General features: G+C 49.9%; 1 protein-coding gene across 3 annotated transcripts in view; it reads left to right on the forward strand.

Moving 5' to 3' along the window:
* ARHGAP22 (Rho GTPase activating protein 22) overlaps positions 1 to 18240 on the forward strand; it is a 178863-nt gene that overhangs the window by 151769 nt on the left and 8854 nt on the right. For all 3 annotated transcript variants that reach the window (XM_067025201.1, XM_059051974.2, XM_067025203.1), the window contains 4 exons: positions 10479 to 10686; positions 15965 to 16097; positions 16993 to 17066; positions 17659 to 17780. In XM_067025201.1, coding sequence (XP_066881302.1) covers positions 10479 to 10686; positions 15965 to 16097; positions 16993 to 17066; positions 17659 to 17780 — 537 coding nt within the window. The remainder of the gene's footprint in view (positions 1 to 10478; positions 10687 to 15964; positions 16098 to 16992; positions 17067 to 17658; positions 17781 to 18240) is intronic.

Raw genomic sequence — 18240 nt, forward strand, 5'->3', positions numbered from 1 at the left:
TCCTTCTACTAATTTTGAATTTTGTTTGTTCTTCTTTCTCTAGTTCCTTTAGGTGTAAGTTTAGGTTATTTGAGATTTTTCTTGTTTCCCGAGGTAAGATTGTATTGCTATAAACTTCCCTCTTAGAACTGCTTTTGCTGCATCCCATGAGTTTTGGACCATCATCGTTTCATTGTCATTTGTCTCTAGGCATTTTAAAATTTCTTCTTTGGTTTCTTCAGTGATCCCTTCATTGTTTAGTAACATATTGTTTAGCCTCTATGAGTTTGTGTTTTTTACAGTTTTTATCCTGTAATTGATTTTTTTTAACATCTTTATTGGAGTATAACTGCTTTACAATGGTGTGTTAGTTTCTGCTTTACAACAAAGTGAATCAGTTATACATATACATATGATCCCATATCTCTTCACTCTTGCATCTCCCTCCCTCCCACCCTCCCTATCCCACCCCTCTAGGTGGTCACAAACCATCTAGCTGATGTCCCTGTGCCATGTGGCTGCTTCCCACTAGCTATCCACCCTACATTTGGTAGTGTATATATGTCCATTCCATCCTCTCACTTCGTCACAGCTTACCCTTCCCCCTCGCCATATCTTCAAGTCCATGCTCTAGTAAGTCTGTGTTTTATTCCCGTCCTAACCCTAGTCTCTTCATGACATTTTTTTCTTAGATTCCATATATATTTGTTAGCATACGGTATTTGTTTTTCGCCTTCTGACTAACTTCACTCTGTATGACAAACTCCAGGTCTATCCACCTCACTACAACTAACTCAGTTTCATTTCTTTTTCATGGCTGAGTAATATTCCATTGTATATATGTGCCACATATTCTTTATCCATTCATCTGTTGATGGACACTTAGGATGCTTCCATGTCCTGGCTATTGTAAATAGAGCTGCAGTGAACATTTTGGTACATGACTCTTTTTGAATTATGGTTTTCTCAGGGTATATGCCCAGTAGTGGGATTGCGGGGTCATATGGTAGTTCTATTTGTAGTGTTTTAAGGAAGCTCCATACTGTTCTCCATAGTGGCTGTATCAATTTACATTCCCACCAACAGTGCAAGAGGGTTCCCTTTTCTCCACACCCTCTCCAGCATTTATTGTTTCTAGATTTTTTGATGATGGCTATGCTGATGGGTGTGAGATGATATCTCATTGTAGTTTTGATTTGCAGTTCTCTAATGATTAATGATGTTGAGCATTCTTTCATGTGTTTGTTGGCAATTTGTATAATATCTTCTTTGGAGAAATGTCTGTTTCAGTCTTCTGCCCATTTTTGGATTGGGTTGTTTGTTTTTTTGTTATTGAGCTGCATGAGTTGCTTGTAAATTTTGGAGATTAATCCTTTGTCAGTTGCTTCATTTGCAACAAGTTTCTCCCATTCTGAGGGTTGTCTTTTGGTCTTGTTTATGGTATCCTTTGCTGTGCAAAAGCTTTTAAGTTTCACTAGGTCCCATTTGTTTATTTTTGTTTTTATTTCCATTTCTCTAGGAGGTGGGTCAAAAAGGATCTTGCTGTGATTTATGTCATAAGTAGAGTGTTCTGCCTATATTTTCCTCTAAGAGTTTGATAGTGTCTGGCTTACATGTAGGTCTTTAACCCAACCCATTTTGAGTTTACTTTTGTGTATGGTGTCAGGGAGTGTTCTAATTTCATACTTTTACATGTAGCTGTCCAGTTTTCCCAGCACCACTTATTGAAGAGGCTGTCTTCTCCACTGTATATTCTTGCCTCCTTTATCAAAGACAAGGTGACCATATGTGCGTGGGTATATCTCTGGGCTTTCTATCCTGTTCCATTGGTCTATATTTTTGCTTTTGTACCAGTACCATACTGTCATGATTACTGTAGCTTTGTGGTATAGTCCGAAGTCAGGGAGCCTGATTCCTCCAGCTCCATTTTTCATTCTCAAGATTGCTTTGGCTATTCGGGGTCATTTGTGTTTCCATACAAATTGTGAAATTTTTTGTTCTAGTTCTGATAAAAAATGCCAGTGGTAGTTTGATAGGGATTGCATTGAATCTGTAGATTGCTTTGGTTAGTAGAGTCATTTTCACAATGTTGATTCTTCCAATCCAAGAACATGCTATCTCTCTCCATCTATTTGTATCATCTTTAATTTCTTTCATCAGTGTCTTATAGTTTTCTGCATACGGGTGTTTTGTCTCCTTAGGTAGGTTTATTCCTAGGTACTTTATTCTTTTTGTTGCAGTGGTAAATGGGAGCGTTTTCTTAATTTCACTCTCAGATTTTTCATCATTAGTGTATAAGAATGCCAGAGATTTCTGTGCATTAATTTTGTATCCTGCTACTTTACCAAATTAATTGATTAGCTCTAGTAGTTTTCTGGTAGCATCCTTAGTGTTCTCTATGTATAGTATCATGTCATCTGCAAACAGTGACAGCTTTACTTCTTCTTTTCTGATTTGGATTCCTTTTATTTCTTTTGCTTCTCTAATTGCTGTGGCTAGAACTTCCAAAAAAACGTGTTGAATAAGAGTGGTGAGAGTGGGCAACCTTGTCTTGTTCATGATCTTAGTGGAAATGGTTTCAGTTTTTCACCATTGAGGACGATGTTGGCTGTGGGCTTGTCATATATGGCCTTTATTATGTTGAGGAAAGTTCCCTCTATGCCTACTTTCTGCAGGGTTCTTATCATAAATGGGTGTTGAATCTTGTCAAAAGCTTTCTCTGCATCTATTGAGATGATCATATGGTTTTTTTTTTCCTTCAGTTTGTTGATATGGTGTATCACGATTGATTTGTGTATATTGAAGAATCCTTGCATTCCTGGAATAAACCCCACTTGATCATGGTGTATGATGCTTTTACTGTGCTGTTGGATTCTGTTTGCTAGTATTTTGTTGAGGATTTTTGCATCTATGTTCATCAGTGATATTGGCCTGTAGTTTTCTTTCTTTGTGAGGTCTTTGTCTGGTTTTGGTATCAGGGTGATGGTGGCCTCATAGAATGAGTTTGGGAGTGTTCCTACCTCTGCTATGTTTTGGAAGAGTTTGAGAAGGATAGGTGTTAGCTCTTCTCTAAATATTTGATAGAATTCGCCTGTGAAGCCATCTGGTCCTGGGCTTTTGTTTGTTGGAAGATTTTTAATCGCAGTTTCAATTTCAGTGATGGTGATTGGTCTGTTCATATTTTCTATTTCTTCCTGGTTCAGTCTCGACATGTTGTGCATTTCTAATAATTTGTCCATTTCTTCTAGGTTGTCCATTTTATTGGCATAGAGTTGCTTGTAGTAATCTCGAATAATCTTTTGTATTTCTGCAGTGTCAGTTGTTACATATCCTTTTCCTTTTCTAATTCTATTGATTTGAGTCTTCTCCCTTTTTTTCTTGATGAGTCTGGCTAATGGTTTATCAATTTTATTTATCTTCTCAAAGAACCAGCTTTTAGTTTTATTGATCTTTGCTGTCGTTTCCTTCATTTCTTTTTCATTTATATCTGGTCTGATCTTTATGGTTTCTTTCCTTCTGCTAAATTTGCGGATTTTTTGTTCTTCTTTCTCGAATTACTTTAGGTGCAAAGCTAGGTTGTTCATTCGAGATGTTTCCTGTTTCTTAAGGTAGGACTGTATTGCTATTATCTTCTCTCTTAGAACTGCTTTTGCTGCATCCCATAGGTTTTGGGTCGTCGTGTCTCCACTGTCATTTGTTTCTAAGTATTTTTTGATTTCTTCAGTGATCACTTCGTTATTAAGTAGTGTATTGTTTAGCCTTCATGTGTTTGTGTTTTTTACAGATCTTTTCCTGTAATTGATATCTAGTCTCGTAGCATTGTGGCCGGAAAAGATGCTTGATATGATTCCAATTTTCTTATATTTACCAAGGCTAGATTTGTGACCCAAGATATGATCTGTCCTGGAGAATGTTCCATGAGCACTTGAGAAAAAAATGTGTCTTCTGTTGTTTTTGGATGGAATGTCCTGTAAATATCAATTAAGTCCATCTTGTTTAATGTATCATTTAAAACTTGTGTTTCCCTATTTATTTTCATTTTGGATGATCTGTCCATTGGTGACAGTGGGGTGTTAAAGTCCCCTACTATGATTGTGTTACTGTCGATTTCCCCTTTTATGGCTGTTAGTATTTGCCTTATGTATCGAGGTGCTCCTATGTTGGGCGCATAAATATTTACAATTGTTATATCTTCTTCTTGGATTGATCCCTTGATCATTATGTAGTGGCCTTCTTTGTCTCTTGTAATAGTCTTTATTTTAAAATCTATTTTGTTTGATATGAGAATTGCTACTCCAGCTTTCTTCTGATTTCCATTTGCATGGAATATCTTTTTCCATCTGCTCACTTTCAGTCTGTAAGTGTCCCTAGGTTTGAAGTGGGTCTCTTGTAGACAGCATATATATGGGTCTTGTTTTTGTATCCATTCGGCCAGTCTGTGTCTTTTGGTGGGAGCATTTAATCCATTCACATTTACGTAATTATCGATATGTATGTTCTTATTACCATTTCCTTAATTGTTTTGAGTTTGTTCTTGTAGGTGTTTTCCTTCTCTTGTGTTTCTTGCCTAGAGAAGTTCCTTTAGCATTTGGTGTAAAGCTGGTTCGGTGATGCTGAACTCTCTCAGCTTTTGCTTGTCTGTAAAGATTTTAATTTCTCCATCAAATCTGAATGGAGATCCTTGCTGGGTAGAGTAATCTTGGTTGTAGGTTTTTTTCCTTCATCACTTTAAATATGTCCTGCCACTCCCTTCTGGCTTGTAGAGTTTCTGCTGAAAGATCAGCTGTTAACCTTATGGGGATTCCCTTGTGTGTTATTTGTTGTTTTTCCCTTAGTGCTTTTAATATGTTTTCTTTGTATTTAATTTTTGATAGTTTGATTAATTTGTGTCTTGGCGTGTTTCTCCTTGGATTTATCCTGTATGGGACTCTCTGTGCTTCCTGGACTTGATTGACTATTTCCTTTTCCATATTAGGGAAGTTTTCAACTCTAATCTCTTCAAATATTTTCTCAGTCCCTTTCTTTTTCTCTTCTTCTTCTGGGACCCCTATAATTCGAATGTTGGTGCGTTTAATGTTGTCCCAGAGGTCTCTAAGACTGTCCTCAGTTCTTCTCATCCTTTTGTCTTTATTCTGCTCTGCAGTATTTTATGTTCCAGGTCACTTATCCATTCTTCTGCCTCAGTTATTCTGCTATTGATCCAATCTAGAGTACTTTTAATTTCATTTATTGTGTTGCTCATCGTTGCTTACTTCCTCTTTATTTCTTCTAGGTCCTTGTTAAATGTTTCTTGCATTTTGTCTATTCTATTTCCAAGATTTTGGATCATGTTTACTATCATTATGCTGAATTCTTTTTCAGGTAGACTGCCTATTTCCTCTTCATTTGTTAGGTCTGGTGGGCTTTTACCTTTCTCCTTCATCTGCTGTGTGTTTTTCTGTCTTTTCATTTTGCTTACTGTGTTTGGGATCTCCTTTTCGCAGGCTGCAGGTTCGTAGTTCCCGTTGTTTTTGGTGTCTGTCCCCAGTGTCTAAGGTTGGTTCAGTGGGTTGAGTAGGTTTCCTGGTTGGGGGGACTAGTGCCTGTGTTCTGGTGGATGAGGCTGGTTCTTGTCTTTCTGGTGGGCAGTTCCACGTCTGGTGGTGTGTTTTGGGGTGTCGGTAGCCTTATTATGATTTTAGGCAGCCTCTCTGCTAATGGATGGGGCTGTGTTCCTGTCTTGCTTGTTGTTTGGCATAGGGTGTCCAGCACTGTAGCTTGCTGGTCGTTGAGTGAAGTTGGGACTTGGTGTTGAAATGGAGATCTCTGGGAGATTTTCGCCATTTGATATTACGTGGAGCTGGGAGGTCTCTTGGGGACCAGGGTCCTGAAGTTGCTTCTCGCACCTCAGAGGCACAGCCCTGACACCTGGCTGGAGCACCAAGAGCCTTTAATCCACACGGCTCAGAATAAAGTGGAGAAAAAACAGAAAGGAAAGAAAGGAAGGAAGAAAGCGAGGAAGGGAGGGAGGAAAGAAGGAAGGGAGGAAGGAAGGAAGGGAGGAAGAACGGGAGGGAGGCAGGGAGGGAGGGAGGAAAGGAGGAAGGAAGACAGGAAGAAAGGAAGAAGGGAGGGAAGAAAGGAAGGAAGAAATGAAGAAAGAAAGGCAGAAAGAAAGAAGGAAGATAAAATAAAATAGGATAAAATAAAGTTATTAAAATAAAAAATAATTATTAAGAAAAATTTTTAAAAGGAAAAAAAGCAAAAAAAAAACCCATAAAAAAACGGTTCGGTCAGAACTCTAGGACAAATGGTGAAAGCAAAGCTATACAGACAAAATCTCACACAGCAGCACACACATACACGCTCACAAAAAGAGATAAAGAGGAAAATAACAATATATCTTGCTCCCAAAGTCCACCTCCTCAGGTTGGGATCATTTGCTGTCTATTCAGGTTTTCCACAGATGCAGGGCACTTCAAGTTGATTGTGGAGATTTAATCCGCTGCTTCTGAGCCTGCTGGGAGAGACCTCCCCCTCTCCTCTTTGTTCGCACAGCTCCTGGGGTTCAGCTTTGGACTTGGCCTCGCCTCTGCATGTAGGTCGTCCGAGGGCATCTGCTCTTCACTCAGACAGGATGGGGTTAAAGGAGCACCTGATTCGGGGGCTGAGGCTTAGGCTGGGGGCAGGGAGGGGCACGGATGTGGGGCGAGCCAGCAGCGGCAGAGGCCGGCGAGCCGTTGCACCAGCCCGTGGCGCGCCGCGCCGCGCATTCTCCCGGGGAAGCTGTCCCTGGATCACGGGGCCCCGGCAGTGGCGGGTTGCACGGGCTCCCGGGAGGGGAGGTGTGGAGAGTGACCTGTGCTCGCACACAGGCCTCTTGGTGGCAGCGCGCTTAAACCCCTCTCCTCGCACACCAGGAAACAAAGAGGCAAGAAAAAGTCTCTTGTCTCTTTGGCAGCTCCAGACTTCTCCCGGACTCCTTCCCGGACTCCTTCCCGGCTAGGCGTAGTGCACTAATCCCTTCAGGCTGTGTTCACGTCGCCAACCCCAGACCTTTCCCTGGGATCTGACCGAGCCTCAGCTCCCAGCCCCCGCCCTTCCCGGCGGGTGAGCAGGCAAGCCTCTCGCGCTGCTGAGTGCTGGTCAGCACCGATCCTCTGGGCGGGAATCTCTCCGCTTTGCCCTCCACACCCTGTGGCTGGGCTCTCCTTCGTGGCTAGGAAGCTTCTCCTTCCGCCACCCGCAGTCTCCGCCCATGAAGGGGCTTCTAGTGTGTTGGAACCTTTCGTCCTTCACAGCTCCCTCCCACTGGTGCAGGTCCCGTCCCTATTGTCTCTGTTTTTTTCTTTTTTTCTTTTGCCTTACCCAGGTACATGGGGTGTTTCTTGCCTTTTGGAAGGTCTGAGGTCTTCTGCCAGCGTTCAGTGGGTGTTCTATAGGAGCAGTTCCACGTGTAGATGTATTTCTGATACATCTGTGGGGAGAAAGGTGATCTGCGCGTCTTACTCCTCCGCCATCTTCTCTCCCTGTAATTGATTTCTAATCTCATAGCATTGTGGTCAGAATAGACCCTTGATATGATTTCAGTATTCTTAAATTCACTGATTTGTGGCCCAAGATGTGGTCTATCCAGGAGAATGTTCCATGTAGACTGCCTGGGTCTGAACCTTGACCCTGCCACACGCTGAGTGAACTTGGGCACATTCTGAAGCCCGCTGCCTCTCGGTTTGTTCATCTGCAAATTGGGAATGATGATGATGGTGATGATGACAATAACGGTAATATTCCCTAAGTTATCCAGCTGTCTGAGGATCAAATATGTTGATACATGTAAAGTGCTTAGAACATCACCTGGCACCGTGAGCGCCATGTCTCGGCCAGTTCCAGCACACTTTCCTTGTGCATATGTGTATGCATGCACACACACATACGCACACACAAGTCCACATGCATGTGTATGCATGATCACACACACATGCATCCACACATTTCTCCCCAAAGCATTGATGGCGTCACTGGGTGCCTTCCTTGTGGGCACGTTTTCTAGAAGAGAGAAATCTCATCCCCCAGGTTCTATATACTTTGTCTTTAGGTCGAGCAGCATGAGAAGGAACATTGACTGAGTCCTGCTCTATGTCAGGCACTGTCTTAGGGAATGATGTGTCTTATTTCAAAACAGCCATTGTGTGTGGGAAGCTACAGTAGGCAGCCATCCGTCCTGCCACCCTCTCGCCTGGCTGGCTCAGCACTCAGGTCTTGGGAGGCCACCTGCCTGGGCTGCGTCCCTCTGGGAGGACAGAACTGCCGGGTCAGAATGGAGCTTTGATGTCATGCTCTGGCCAACCCCACAGCTGCCCCACGGGGATGGTCTCTGAATCGGAGATAGGGAGATGGCAGATGGCGGGGCTTCTTCCAAGCTTAGGGCTGGGAGAAGTCTGTTTCTCCTTCACTGTCACTGTGAGTTAGGGAGCTTCATGGATCTCCACTCCTTCTACTCTTTGCGTGGGCTGCCAGGAACCTCTTTGCCCAGTTGTGTATTTAGTTGTCACAGGTTTTCTGGGTCAAAAGTTCCTTAACCTTCTTGCTCTCTCCCTCTGTCCCTCATTTGCTTTCTTGTCCTGTATAAAATGTTTTGTATATTTTGCTTCCTATTTTTTTTTTTTTTTGCAAATGTTATTGAACTATAGCAAACAGAAAGGTGGACAGATCACAGGTGTCACAAGTGTGTAGTTTAATGATTTTTCTCAAAGTGAACAAAGCTGGGTAAGCAGTGCCCAGGTCCAGAATCTGAGTATTGCCAGCACCCCCGGATCCCCTCAGGCTCCTTCCAGTCACCAAGGTAACTATGTTCTGACCTGGTTTTGCGCTTTACATAAATGGAGTCATGCAGTGTACACTCTGGGTCTGGCTTCTGCTAGCAATTATGGGTTTTATTTTCATTTTAAAATATTTTGGTAAAAATAGGTCTGACATAAAATTTTAACCGTTTTTAAGTGTACAATTCAGTGGCATTAAGTATATTCGTCATGTGCAGTCATCACCATCATTCATCTCCAGAACTCTTTTCATCTTGTAAAACAGACTCTGTACCCATTAAACAATAACTGGCCATTCCATTGTCCTCCAGTCCCTGGCAACCACCATTCTACCTTCCGTCTCTATGAATTTGATTATTCTAAGTACCCATATAAGTGGAATCATACAGTATTTTACTTGTTTTAGTGGACTGGCTTATTTTACTCGGCAAAATGTCCCCAAGGTTTGTCCATGTTATAGCCTGTGTCCGAATTTCCTTCTTTTTATGGCTGAATAATATTCTGTTGTATGTACATATCACATTTTGTCTACCCATCTATCCACTGATGGACACTTGGGTTGCTTCTGCCATTTGGATGTTGTGAACAATACTACTGTGAACATGGGTGTACATATATCTGCTCAAGTCTCTGCTTTCACTTCTTTTGGGTATACAGAATTGCTGGATCATATGGTAACTCTGTTTTAAATTTTTTGAGGTGCCTCCATACTGCTTTCCACAGCAGCTGCACCATTTTTTTTTTTTTTTTTTTTTTTGGCTGCCAGCCAGTTTTATTAGTTAATTTATTTATTTTTGCTGTGTTGCGTCTTCGTTTCTATGCGAGGGCTTTCTCTAGTTGTGGCAAGCGGGGGCCACTCTTCATCGCGGTGCGCAGGCCTCTCACTATTGCGGCCTCTCGTTGCGGAGTGCAGGCTCCAGACGCGCAGGCTCAGTAGTTGTGGCTCACGGGCCCAGTTGCCCCGCGGCATGTGGGATCTTCCCAGACCAGGGCTCGAACCTGTGTCCCCTGCATTAGCAGGCAGATTCTCAACCACTGCGCCACCAGGGAAGCCCGGGTTCCAATTTCTTGACATCCTCACCAACACGTTTTCTGTTTTCCGGGTAGTAACCATCCTCATGGGTGTGAGGTGGTTTTGATTTGCATTTCACTAATGATCTGTGGTGCTGAGTTGTGACTGTGCTTTCCCATCATCTGTCTTCTGGCCTGAGCTGGGTCCCATCTGTTTTCATTGCTGTCCCCCACGCTCCACGGTGTGAGAAGACCATGGCGATCCTGTGCCTCATGCAGCTCATGGGCATTAGGTAGTTTCCCATGTGGAGGGATTGCAAGGGAGTGCCACTAAGAACCTTCTAGAGTGCGTCTTTCGGTGGACATAGTGTTGGGTTTTTAAATGCAAGCCACTTCCATTTTGGAGGTTAGTGTTGCATAAATAAACCAATCAATAAAATGCATAATGCATGCTCCCTGAGGGTCCTCAGGCTTGAACAAGCTCCGCAGGCCAGGCCAGGCCCCTGCCTGCTATGCCCTCCTGCCCCGTCCCAGCCACAGGGTGCCTGCCCTCCCAGTTTCTAACCTGCTCCCTCACGGGGGAGCCACCCTTGGCCCTGACGGCACCCCCTGCCCTCTGTTGTCCCCAGCGCCCTCCCCCACCGCTGAGCCGGCTAGCTGAGGGTGTGACCAGCTCCTCTCTGTGCCCAGGGGTCTTTGGGCAGCGCCTGGAGGACACAGTCCACCACGAGCGGAAGTATGGCCCGCGCCTGGCACCCCTGCTGGTGGAGCAGTGTGTGGACTTCATCCGGGAACGCGGGCTCACCGAGGAGGGCCTCTTCCGCATGCCTGGCCAGGCCAACCTGGTGAGGGACCTGCAGGATTCCTTCGACTGTGGGGAGAAGCCACTGTTTGACAGGTGAGCTCCTGGGAGGGGTGCAGATAGGGCCACCTGTCCATTCTCCTGCATAGCCTCCTCTCAGGATGCCAGCTGAGAGGCATGGGTGCAGGATGGAGGATGGGATGGTGCCCTACACTGGCACGTGCCCAGCCAGCCCTCCCAATGGGCGGAGTGCGGGGCACAGAATCACTGCAGCAGCCCTGCATCTCCCTTAGGGGTGGATCCTGCCACCTCCACGTGGGCTGTGTCCACTGGATGCCCGTAAGCCCACCTCAGCAGGAGCAGGGAAAGGCCTCTGCTGGCACCATCCAGGACTCCAGGCCTTCTGCATGGTCTATCTCTTGGCTCTGCTTTCTTGGGATGACTTGCCCCCCAGGCTCCTTTGGTGCCAAGATGGAGGCGTGGCTCCAGCCCCACATTCTCACAGGTTTTGGGGGCGGGGGAGCAAGTCTCCTCCACCTGTCCTGGGCCAGTGCCCATCCTAACCCATCACCGGGGCTTACTGGGTCCTGGGCTCCACCCCGGGATAGTCAGCCTCACTTAGAGCCCAGGGGCTAAGAACGGGGGAGAAGTAGCTGTTTGGGGGCCTCTTCTCTCTGATGGTATCTCCATTATGGGGCAGTTTTTCATAGAAAATTCTTTCTGTATCAAGCCAGCCCTGGCCCCCATGGAGCTTCTGCCCATTCTTCTCAGATCTGCCTTCACAGACGAGGGCTCCTCTGTTGCAGGATAGGTCCACAGGTTTCTGCTGGCAGCCCTGGCATTTTCAGATCTTTTCCTCTCAGGGAAGAACACTTCCAGCCCCTCCAGCATCTGCCCAGACCCATCACCACAGCCAGGAGAGTCTATCAATACCTTTTTCACATGTGGAGCCTGGGACTGATCACCAGTCCCCAGAGGGGGTCTACCCAGGAGGGCACAGGGGTTCCTTCATCTGGAGCCTCGTGTATTTCCATCTGATACTCTGAGCTTGTGGTTCATTATTTATGATCTCAGTGAGCTTGTGGTCCACTCTGAACCTCTGCCAGCCAAGCCTCTTCCATCCTGTGCCTGTGTGGCTGTGGGTTAGGGTTGGAGATTGCTTCAAATAATGCTTCTCTGTGGTTCCTGGAAACTTGCTCTTGACACTGAGGGTTTTTAGAGAAGGGACCACGGCCCCATTTGCCACTGACCCCACACCTTGAGCACTCCCCTGGCTATGGATGATCACGGCCTCTCCTTTCTCTGCTCCCCCCATCACTGGGAAGGTGCTGAGGAGCTGAGTGTGTTGTGCTGGTGGGAAATCTGAGGGAAGTGATGTGATCAGTAGCCAGAGGGACCCTCGGTTCCAGAACCAAGGAGAGGATTCTGGGGTCAGGTGTGGGGTTGGGTGTCCTCTGTTTCAACAGGGCAACAATAGGGTGTGAGAACAGGTGACTGCACCTGAGACGGCATGAGGGAGAAGAGAGGAAAGGGGACAACCTGAGAAGCCCCATCTTGGAGGATGGACTAGAGGTGATCCCAGGAAGAGGAGTGGAAGTGTCCAGAGGGAGAGACAGGAGCCCAGGGAAGGCCTGCCCCACACTGCTGAGAGGTCAGGAGTCAGGGCTGCAAGGCGGGGGTGCCTGAGGGGCTTTGCCTCTCCAGTGGGTGTTCAACAGGTGGGCCAGAAAGGGAGAGGATCCAGGCTGAGGCCTTCAGGAACCGCAGTTTGCAAAGAGCATGTGTGCAGGTGGGGCAAAGCCGAGGAAGGCACTCCAGGGAGCTGGGTTTGGTCCTGAGGCCCAGGAGGCCAGGCACAGTTTGAGTAGGGCGGTGGCCAGATCTGATTTCGTGTTTGCAGATATCTCCTGAGTTGGCATCAGATGGTAAGACAGTAAGTATATCTGGATCCCCAGGAGCTACCAAAAGTCCAGGTTCCAAGCCCCGCCCTCCCCACTCCTGTGGAATCAGACACACGAATGAGGAGTGGGAATCTGCATGTATAAAAGCCCCCAGTGACTCTGTTCAGCAACCAGATATAGGGGCCAGTGGCCAAGGGGGAACCCCATGCCAGGATGGGGGCAGAAGCAAGGGTGAGTGGCATGATGGGTGCAGGGCAGGCCCCCCTTTGCACCTTCCAACCTCAACCTCTCTTCAGCCTCTCTTCTCCCGCCCTCCCTCTCCCTACCTGACCCCCTGCTTCCATCTGGAGCATCCCACACTAGCCCTGCCCTCAGTGCGTTTACAGACTTTTCTTCAATGGTCATATGCCCATTTTATGGATTAGAACCTAAGGCTGGGAGACCCCATGTAACTCACCGAAGATGCCCAGAGGTGGGCTCCGCCCAGCTGGATCCTGGCCTCTTTCCCAGAGCCCCTTGCCCTCCACCTACATTTCCCCCCTCCAGGAAAGTTCCTCTCTCAGCCTGCTCACCCTTCCGGAACCATCCTGCTTCTCCCTCCTGTCATCTGACAGCCTCTCACCTAGGGTCTCCTCTCCCGTACCCACGCTTGCCCGTCCTCAGCCCCCTGAACACCAGGGCTCCGCCCACCTTTCCAAGACCCTTCTCCACGGTGTTCCCTGCACTGCCACAGCTGGCCCGGGCTCTGAGTGCCTCGCCCTTCTGGAAGCTTCTCCCGGGGTATCTGACCCAATTCTTTCCCACTTCCTGGGATCTCCTCTGGCCCTGCACTGTGCCCACCCCCAACACAGGTGTCCCAAGGCTCCTCTTCTCCACTTCCTGATGGGATTGTCCCAGGGCTGCTCCCCTCACCCACACGCTGGCAGAGGCCATCCGAGACCGAGCTGGCTTGCTCCACGTGCGTAGACACGCTCTGCACCGTGAACTCTGGCCTCCAGTCCTGGACTTGCTCCTCCATGCAGAGCCCCACCTGGCCTGGAAGCCGCAGTCCCCACACCTGTACCTTCCTGCCACCCTGGTCTCTAGTCCCTGGCCCGTAGCAGGTCTCCCAGCCCCGTCCGTGTTGTTGCTGAGCATCTCGAGGACGGTCTGCCCTGTGCCTCACCTTGGTGGCTCTGGTGACTCTCGCAACAACTCTTTGTACATCACTTCGCACCCATCCATTGAGGGAGAGCGCTTGGTAGGTGTGGGGGAGTGGCCGTGAACAGGACAGACAACAGACAAGGCCCTGCACATGGCCAAGACAGATGACAAATAAATGCACTCAGGGAACCAGCCCGGGTTCCCATCACCAAGCTCCCCTTGGCCTGGCCCACAGTACAGAGCAGGGCGTGCTCCTGGCTTCCAGAGCAGGCAGCCCAGCCCCCAGGGAGGTAGTGCTTGGTGACTGGGCTGGGATGGGAAAGATGGGCCGGGCCGTTGCGTGGAGAGCGGATTGCAGGGGAGCGAGGTGTAGGGGGCAGGAGACCACAGCTGTGTTCTGGATGGACATTGGTGTTGGCGGGGGTGAGGGGGTCTTTGGGAAAGAAGAGATGCAGGGGAATGCCGGCATTACCAGATCCATCCTGCAGATGGAGAAGCTGAGGCTGGGGGTTATCTGCCTCACGGCGGGTTACCTGCTGTGCAACAGCGAGGGCAGAAGCTAATTTGGACCCCAGGGCGAGCCCTTGTCTCCAGCTGTTGCCCTCGGCGGTGCACCCAGCCCCCCTCCACTGCACACTGTGTGCCTGCTCCTGGGAGGGAGCAGGACAGGTGACAACACCTGCCCTGGAAGGGCTCACAGGCTGGTGGGCACCCATTGTGCTGTGGGCTGTGAACATTCTCCTTGAGTGCTAGAGTTGGGGGCTGGATTCAGGCAGGTGTGTGTGGGAGGGGAGGGTCTGAGGGGAGTTTAGGGAGAAAGTGACCAGAAGAAGCCTTGGGTCAACTGTGGGGAGTGGGGAGAGAGGGAGGAGGTGAATTGCTAGGGAGGGAGAAAGAAGGTGAGGCAGTCAGGGCTGGGCCAAGCTCCCAGACGCAGGAGGACTGGAACCCGTGGGCAGCCAGAAGCCGCCGGGATGGGGCTTTGGGCAGGGACGCGGAGGCAAGGTCTGAAGCACGGAGGGCCACTCTGCATCTACTTGCCCAGATCAGAAATGCTTCCACCTCCTCCTTCGGAGGAGACATAATGGCTGGCCCTTGTCCAAAGGCCAGCAGCTGATCCTGCTGGATTCCCATCCCTCCCTGCATCCTCCTGGGGCTCCTGCTCACACAGTGGCTGGCAGTGAACTCATGGGGTCCCCAGGTGGGAGAAGGGAAGGGACATTGGGCTCAAGGCTGGGTACCCACTGGGGACCTAAGCACCCAGGAAATGGATGTGTCAGCAGAGGAGGTGGCTGAGAGAAGGCACTGAAGGCTGTGGGTGGCAGCATGCCTGGCTGGAGAGGGGAGGTGGGGGCAGGGATGGGGGCCGCTCCACTGGCCAGACAGAGAACCACCAAGAGCCACCAGTCCTGAGGCAGGGAGGGGCTCTGGGTGCGTGAGTTTGAGGTGCTTGTAGCCCTGTGGAACCCCATAATTCCAAATGCCAGGACGGAAGGGACCCCAGGGCTTAGCTCAGTGATACCAGCCTTGGACAGCCAGGGCCAGGTGGCACCTTAATGGCACAGCCATGTTCTTTTGGTCCTAGGCCCATCTTTCCTGAGCACCTCCCATGAGGGAAATGCAGGTCCAGCGTTTAAATCCAGGGCCCTAGAAAAGCAGATGAAATACCTGGGGCCTAGCCCAGCCTGGAAGGCAAGCTTGGAGGAGGTGCCAAGACTGCAGTCCAGGACCTGAACCCAGAGTCCAAACAGGCCCAGGGCTGCTGCCCTCCACAGGGCCCACTTCAGCCTGGGCAGCTCCCAGCTACAAGCAGGAGACTGATGCCTGGGAGTACACATGTGGGGCTCTGGGGTGCTGGAAATGGGGCATCCATAGTGTGAATGGAAGCCCAGAAGCCAGGGAAAGGGCCTGACCTCTGACCTGCCCAGCCCCTGGTGACAGGTGCCCAGGAACAGCTGCCCTTTTTCAAGGGGCTCAGCAGCCCTGCGTGGTGGGCGCCTTTGACACAGCCCTCCTGCTTCCATTGGAGGGTGAGCCTGGGCAGAGGAGCAAGCTCAGGCTTGGATCGAAGGACAGCTGTGCCCCTGGCTGCCCGCCTCCCCAGTGTGGAGCAGCTGCATGTCACCCTCCAGAGTACCCTGGGGCAGGCAGCAGGGCAGTGGAAGGGGGCCCTTCACGCTCACCTGTTCACCAGCCAGTCGTCACAGCGTGCGCACACACACACACACGGACATGAGAGCAGAGGCTGCCGGTGGTGGGGGTGGGGCAGGGTACTGTCACTCCTGTGGTTCCCTGGCGCCCAGGCCTCACACTCGTCCCTCTGCCTGCAGCACAACAGACGTGCACACGGTGGCCTCCCTGCTGAAGCTCTACCTGCGGGAGCTCCCCGAGCCTGTGGTCCCCTTCGCCAGGTATGAGGACTTCCTTAGCTGCGCCCAGCTGCTCACCAAGGACGAGGGGGAGGTTAGTGGCTCATGGGGACCCATCCTGGGGGGTGGGCCTGCTAGTTGGTGGCGGGTATGTGGAGATAGAACTTTCTGTGACTCTTCATGGCACACAGATCCTGCCGCCTGCTCTGTGTATGTCAGGGGGGTGGTGCCCTGGAGCAGCCTGCTCTGTGGAGGACAGGCCTAGAACCTCCTAATCTGGGGAGGGCTGGAACATCCCACTGTGTGTGGGAGGGCACGCTGGGGCGAGGTGCCTGGAACATCCCCTCCCTGTGTGTGGCCCTCTGTCTACCAGAGGGACAGGTACTTCCTAAAGCAGGCCGGGTTCCAGCCACGCCCCTGAGCACAGGGAGCTCAGGCGGGGCCACCACCCAGTAGGCACTCCTGCTCCATCACCTGCTCCCACAACCAACTCAGGCTACCCAGGCCAGCCGTGGGGTTCAGAAACAACCAGACCTTTCATCTATTTCTATCCCGCCACCTCCCAAAAGAATTCGAGACTGCTCCCAGGACAGGCCACCCCCCACCCCACCCCTGCAGTGCCCGCCTGCAGCCCTGGTGGGCTCCAGCTGGGGAAGGACTGTTTGCCCTCCCTCTGGCCGTGTGGGAGATGAGGGGTCTTTATCTGGCAAATATTTGTACCTCGATCAGTGAGCTGGCCCTGACATTCCTCTGTGGTCCTGCAGAGGCACTTCCCTCACAACGGCTTCTCGAAAGTAAATCTGCTTCCCCCTGGAGGTCACAAGCCAGGGAGATGGAAGTGGTGGTGCCCCTCTGGTCACCTGGGGCCAGGCCCGTGGGCTGTGAATGGAGGTCTGGACTCCGATTCTCACCCCCTACTCCCTCTAGTAAGAGGACTGGGGCCTCCTTGCTGGTCTTTGAAATGCTGTTTTTTCTCTCTCAATCCCAAGGGAACTCTGGAGTTGGCTAAACAAGTGAGCAGCCTTCCGCTGGTCAATTACAACCTGCTCAGATATATCTGCAAGTAAGTGACTAGGGGTGGGGCTTCCCTCCCCTGTGCTCTGGCTCCCTGCCCTTCAGGGTGGTCAGGGGCCTGGGTCATGCTTCCACTCATGTCTGTCAAGCCAATGGGGAATATAGAAGAACACAGTCACTTCACTCATAGAGCTTACAGTCCTGAGCACATCATTCCTGTAGGAAAAGGGTACAGCCTTTGTTCCTTCTGCCTCCTCTGGGTGCCTGTCACCATCCCCTCCCCATGGGTCTGCCTCCTGACCACGACCTAGGCTTAGGGTGCCAGGAGAGGACGTGCAAGGTGGCCTTCACCCAGCCCTGTGTCTGAGGGGATCTGGGCCTTCCTGGGCATCTGCCCCCACTGCAGGTGGGAGAATTGTGTGTCCTTCTATGACAGGCCCTTGTCCCAGTGGCCTTTGCTTCTGATGGCCCTCTCAGATCTTAGGGGAAGCTCTGCCTTCTTCCAAGCCTGGCAGGGGCAGCTGGCTGTGCTTAGCAGCTGTGGAAATGTGGGTGCAGCTGAGCATGGGGGCCAGGCAGCTCTCAGTAGATCTGGCATCAGGATTTGCTTCTCTGCCAACCGTCTCTTCCTTACTTTGCAGGTTTCTGGATGAAGTTCAGTCCCACTCAGATGTCAACAAGATGAGCGTCCAGAACCTGGCAACTGTTTTTGGACCTAATATACTTCGGCCACAGATAGAAGACCCAGTGACCATCATGGAAGGTAATGGTGGCGGTGTGCGTGGTGCTCTGGGCTTGCCTTGATCCTGGGCAAGTCCTCAGCATCCTCAACGCCAGGCCGGCAGGAAGGGCGGCTCCATCCCTGGGGACTTGGCAGCAGCCTCTCTGGACCTCCTCACCACCTCCTGCGCCTCCTCCCCCAAGGGGTCAGCTATAAGAGGAAAAGGAGCTTTGCCCTGTGGATGGGGTCATAAGGTGCAGTTAGAATGGTGAGAGAGGTTGGGGGGCGGGTGTGGAGAAGGTCAGTGCCCTTTCCCTTGAACACTCACAGCTTTACTAAAGTAATTTTCGATTAAGTAATTGTCATTAAGCCTGTCATCCAGGCTTCTTCTGGATGTCAAGCTTTTGCAAACCCTAGGAATATTCCGTTCTATAATGAAGACTAATAATGATTTTAAAAAATAGCAACAGCAGCTGCTTTTAACACGCCCCGGCCTCTGCTA

This window comes from Kogia breviceps, chromosome 2, assembly GCF_026419965.1.
Source record: "Kogia breviceps isolate mKogBre1 chromosome 2, mKogBre1 haplotype 1, whole genome shotgun sequence".
Taxonomy (NCBI): Eukaryota; Metazoa; Chordata; class Mammalia; order Artiodactyla; family Physeteridae; genus Kogia; species Kogia breviceps.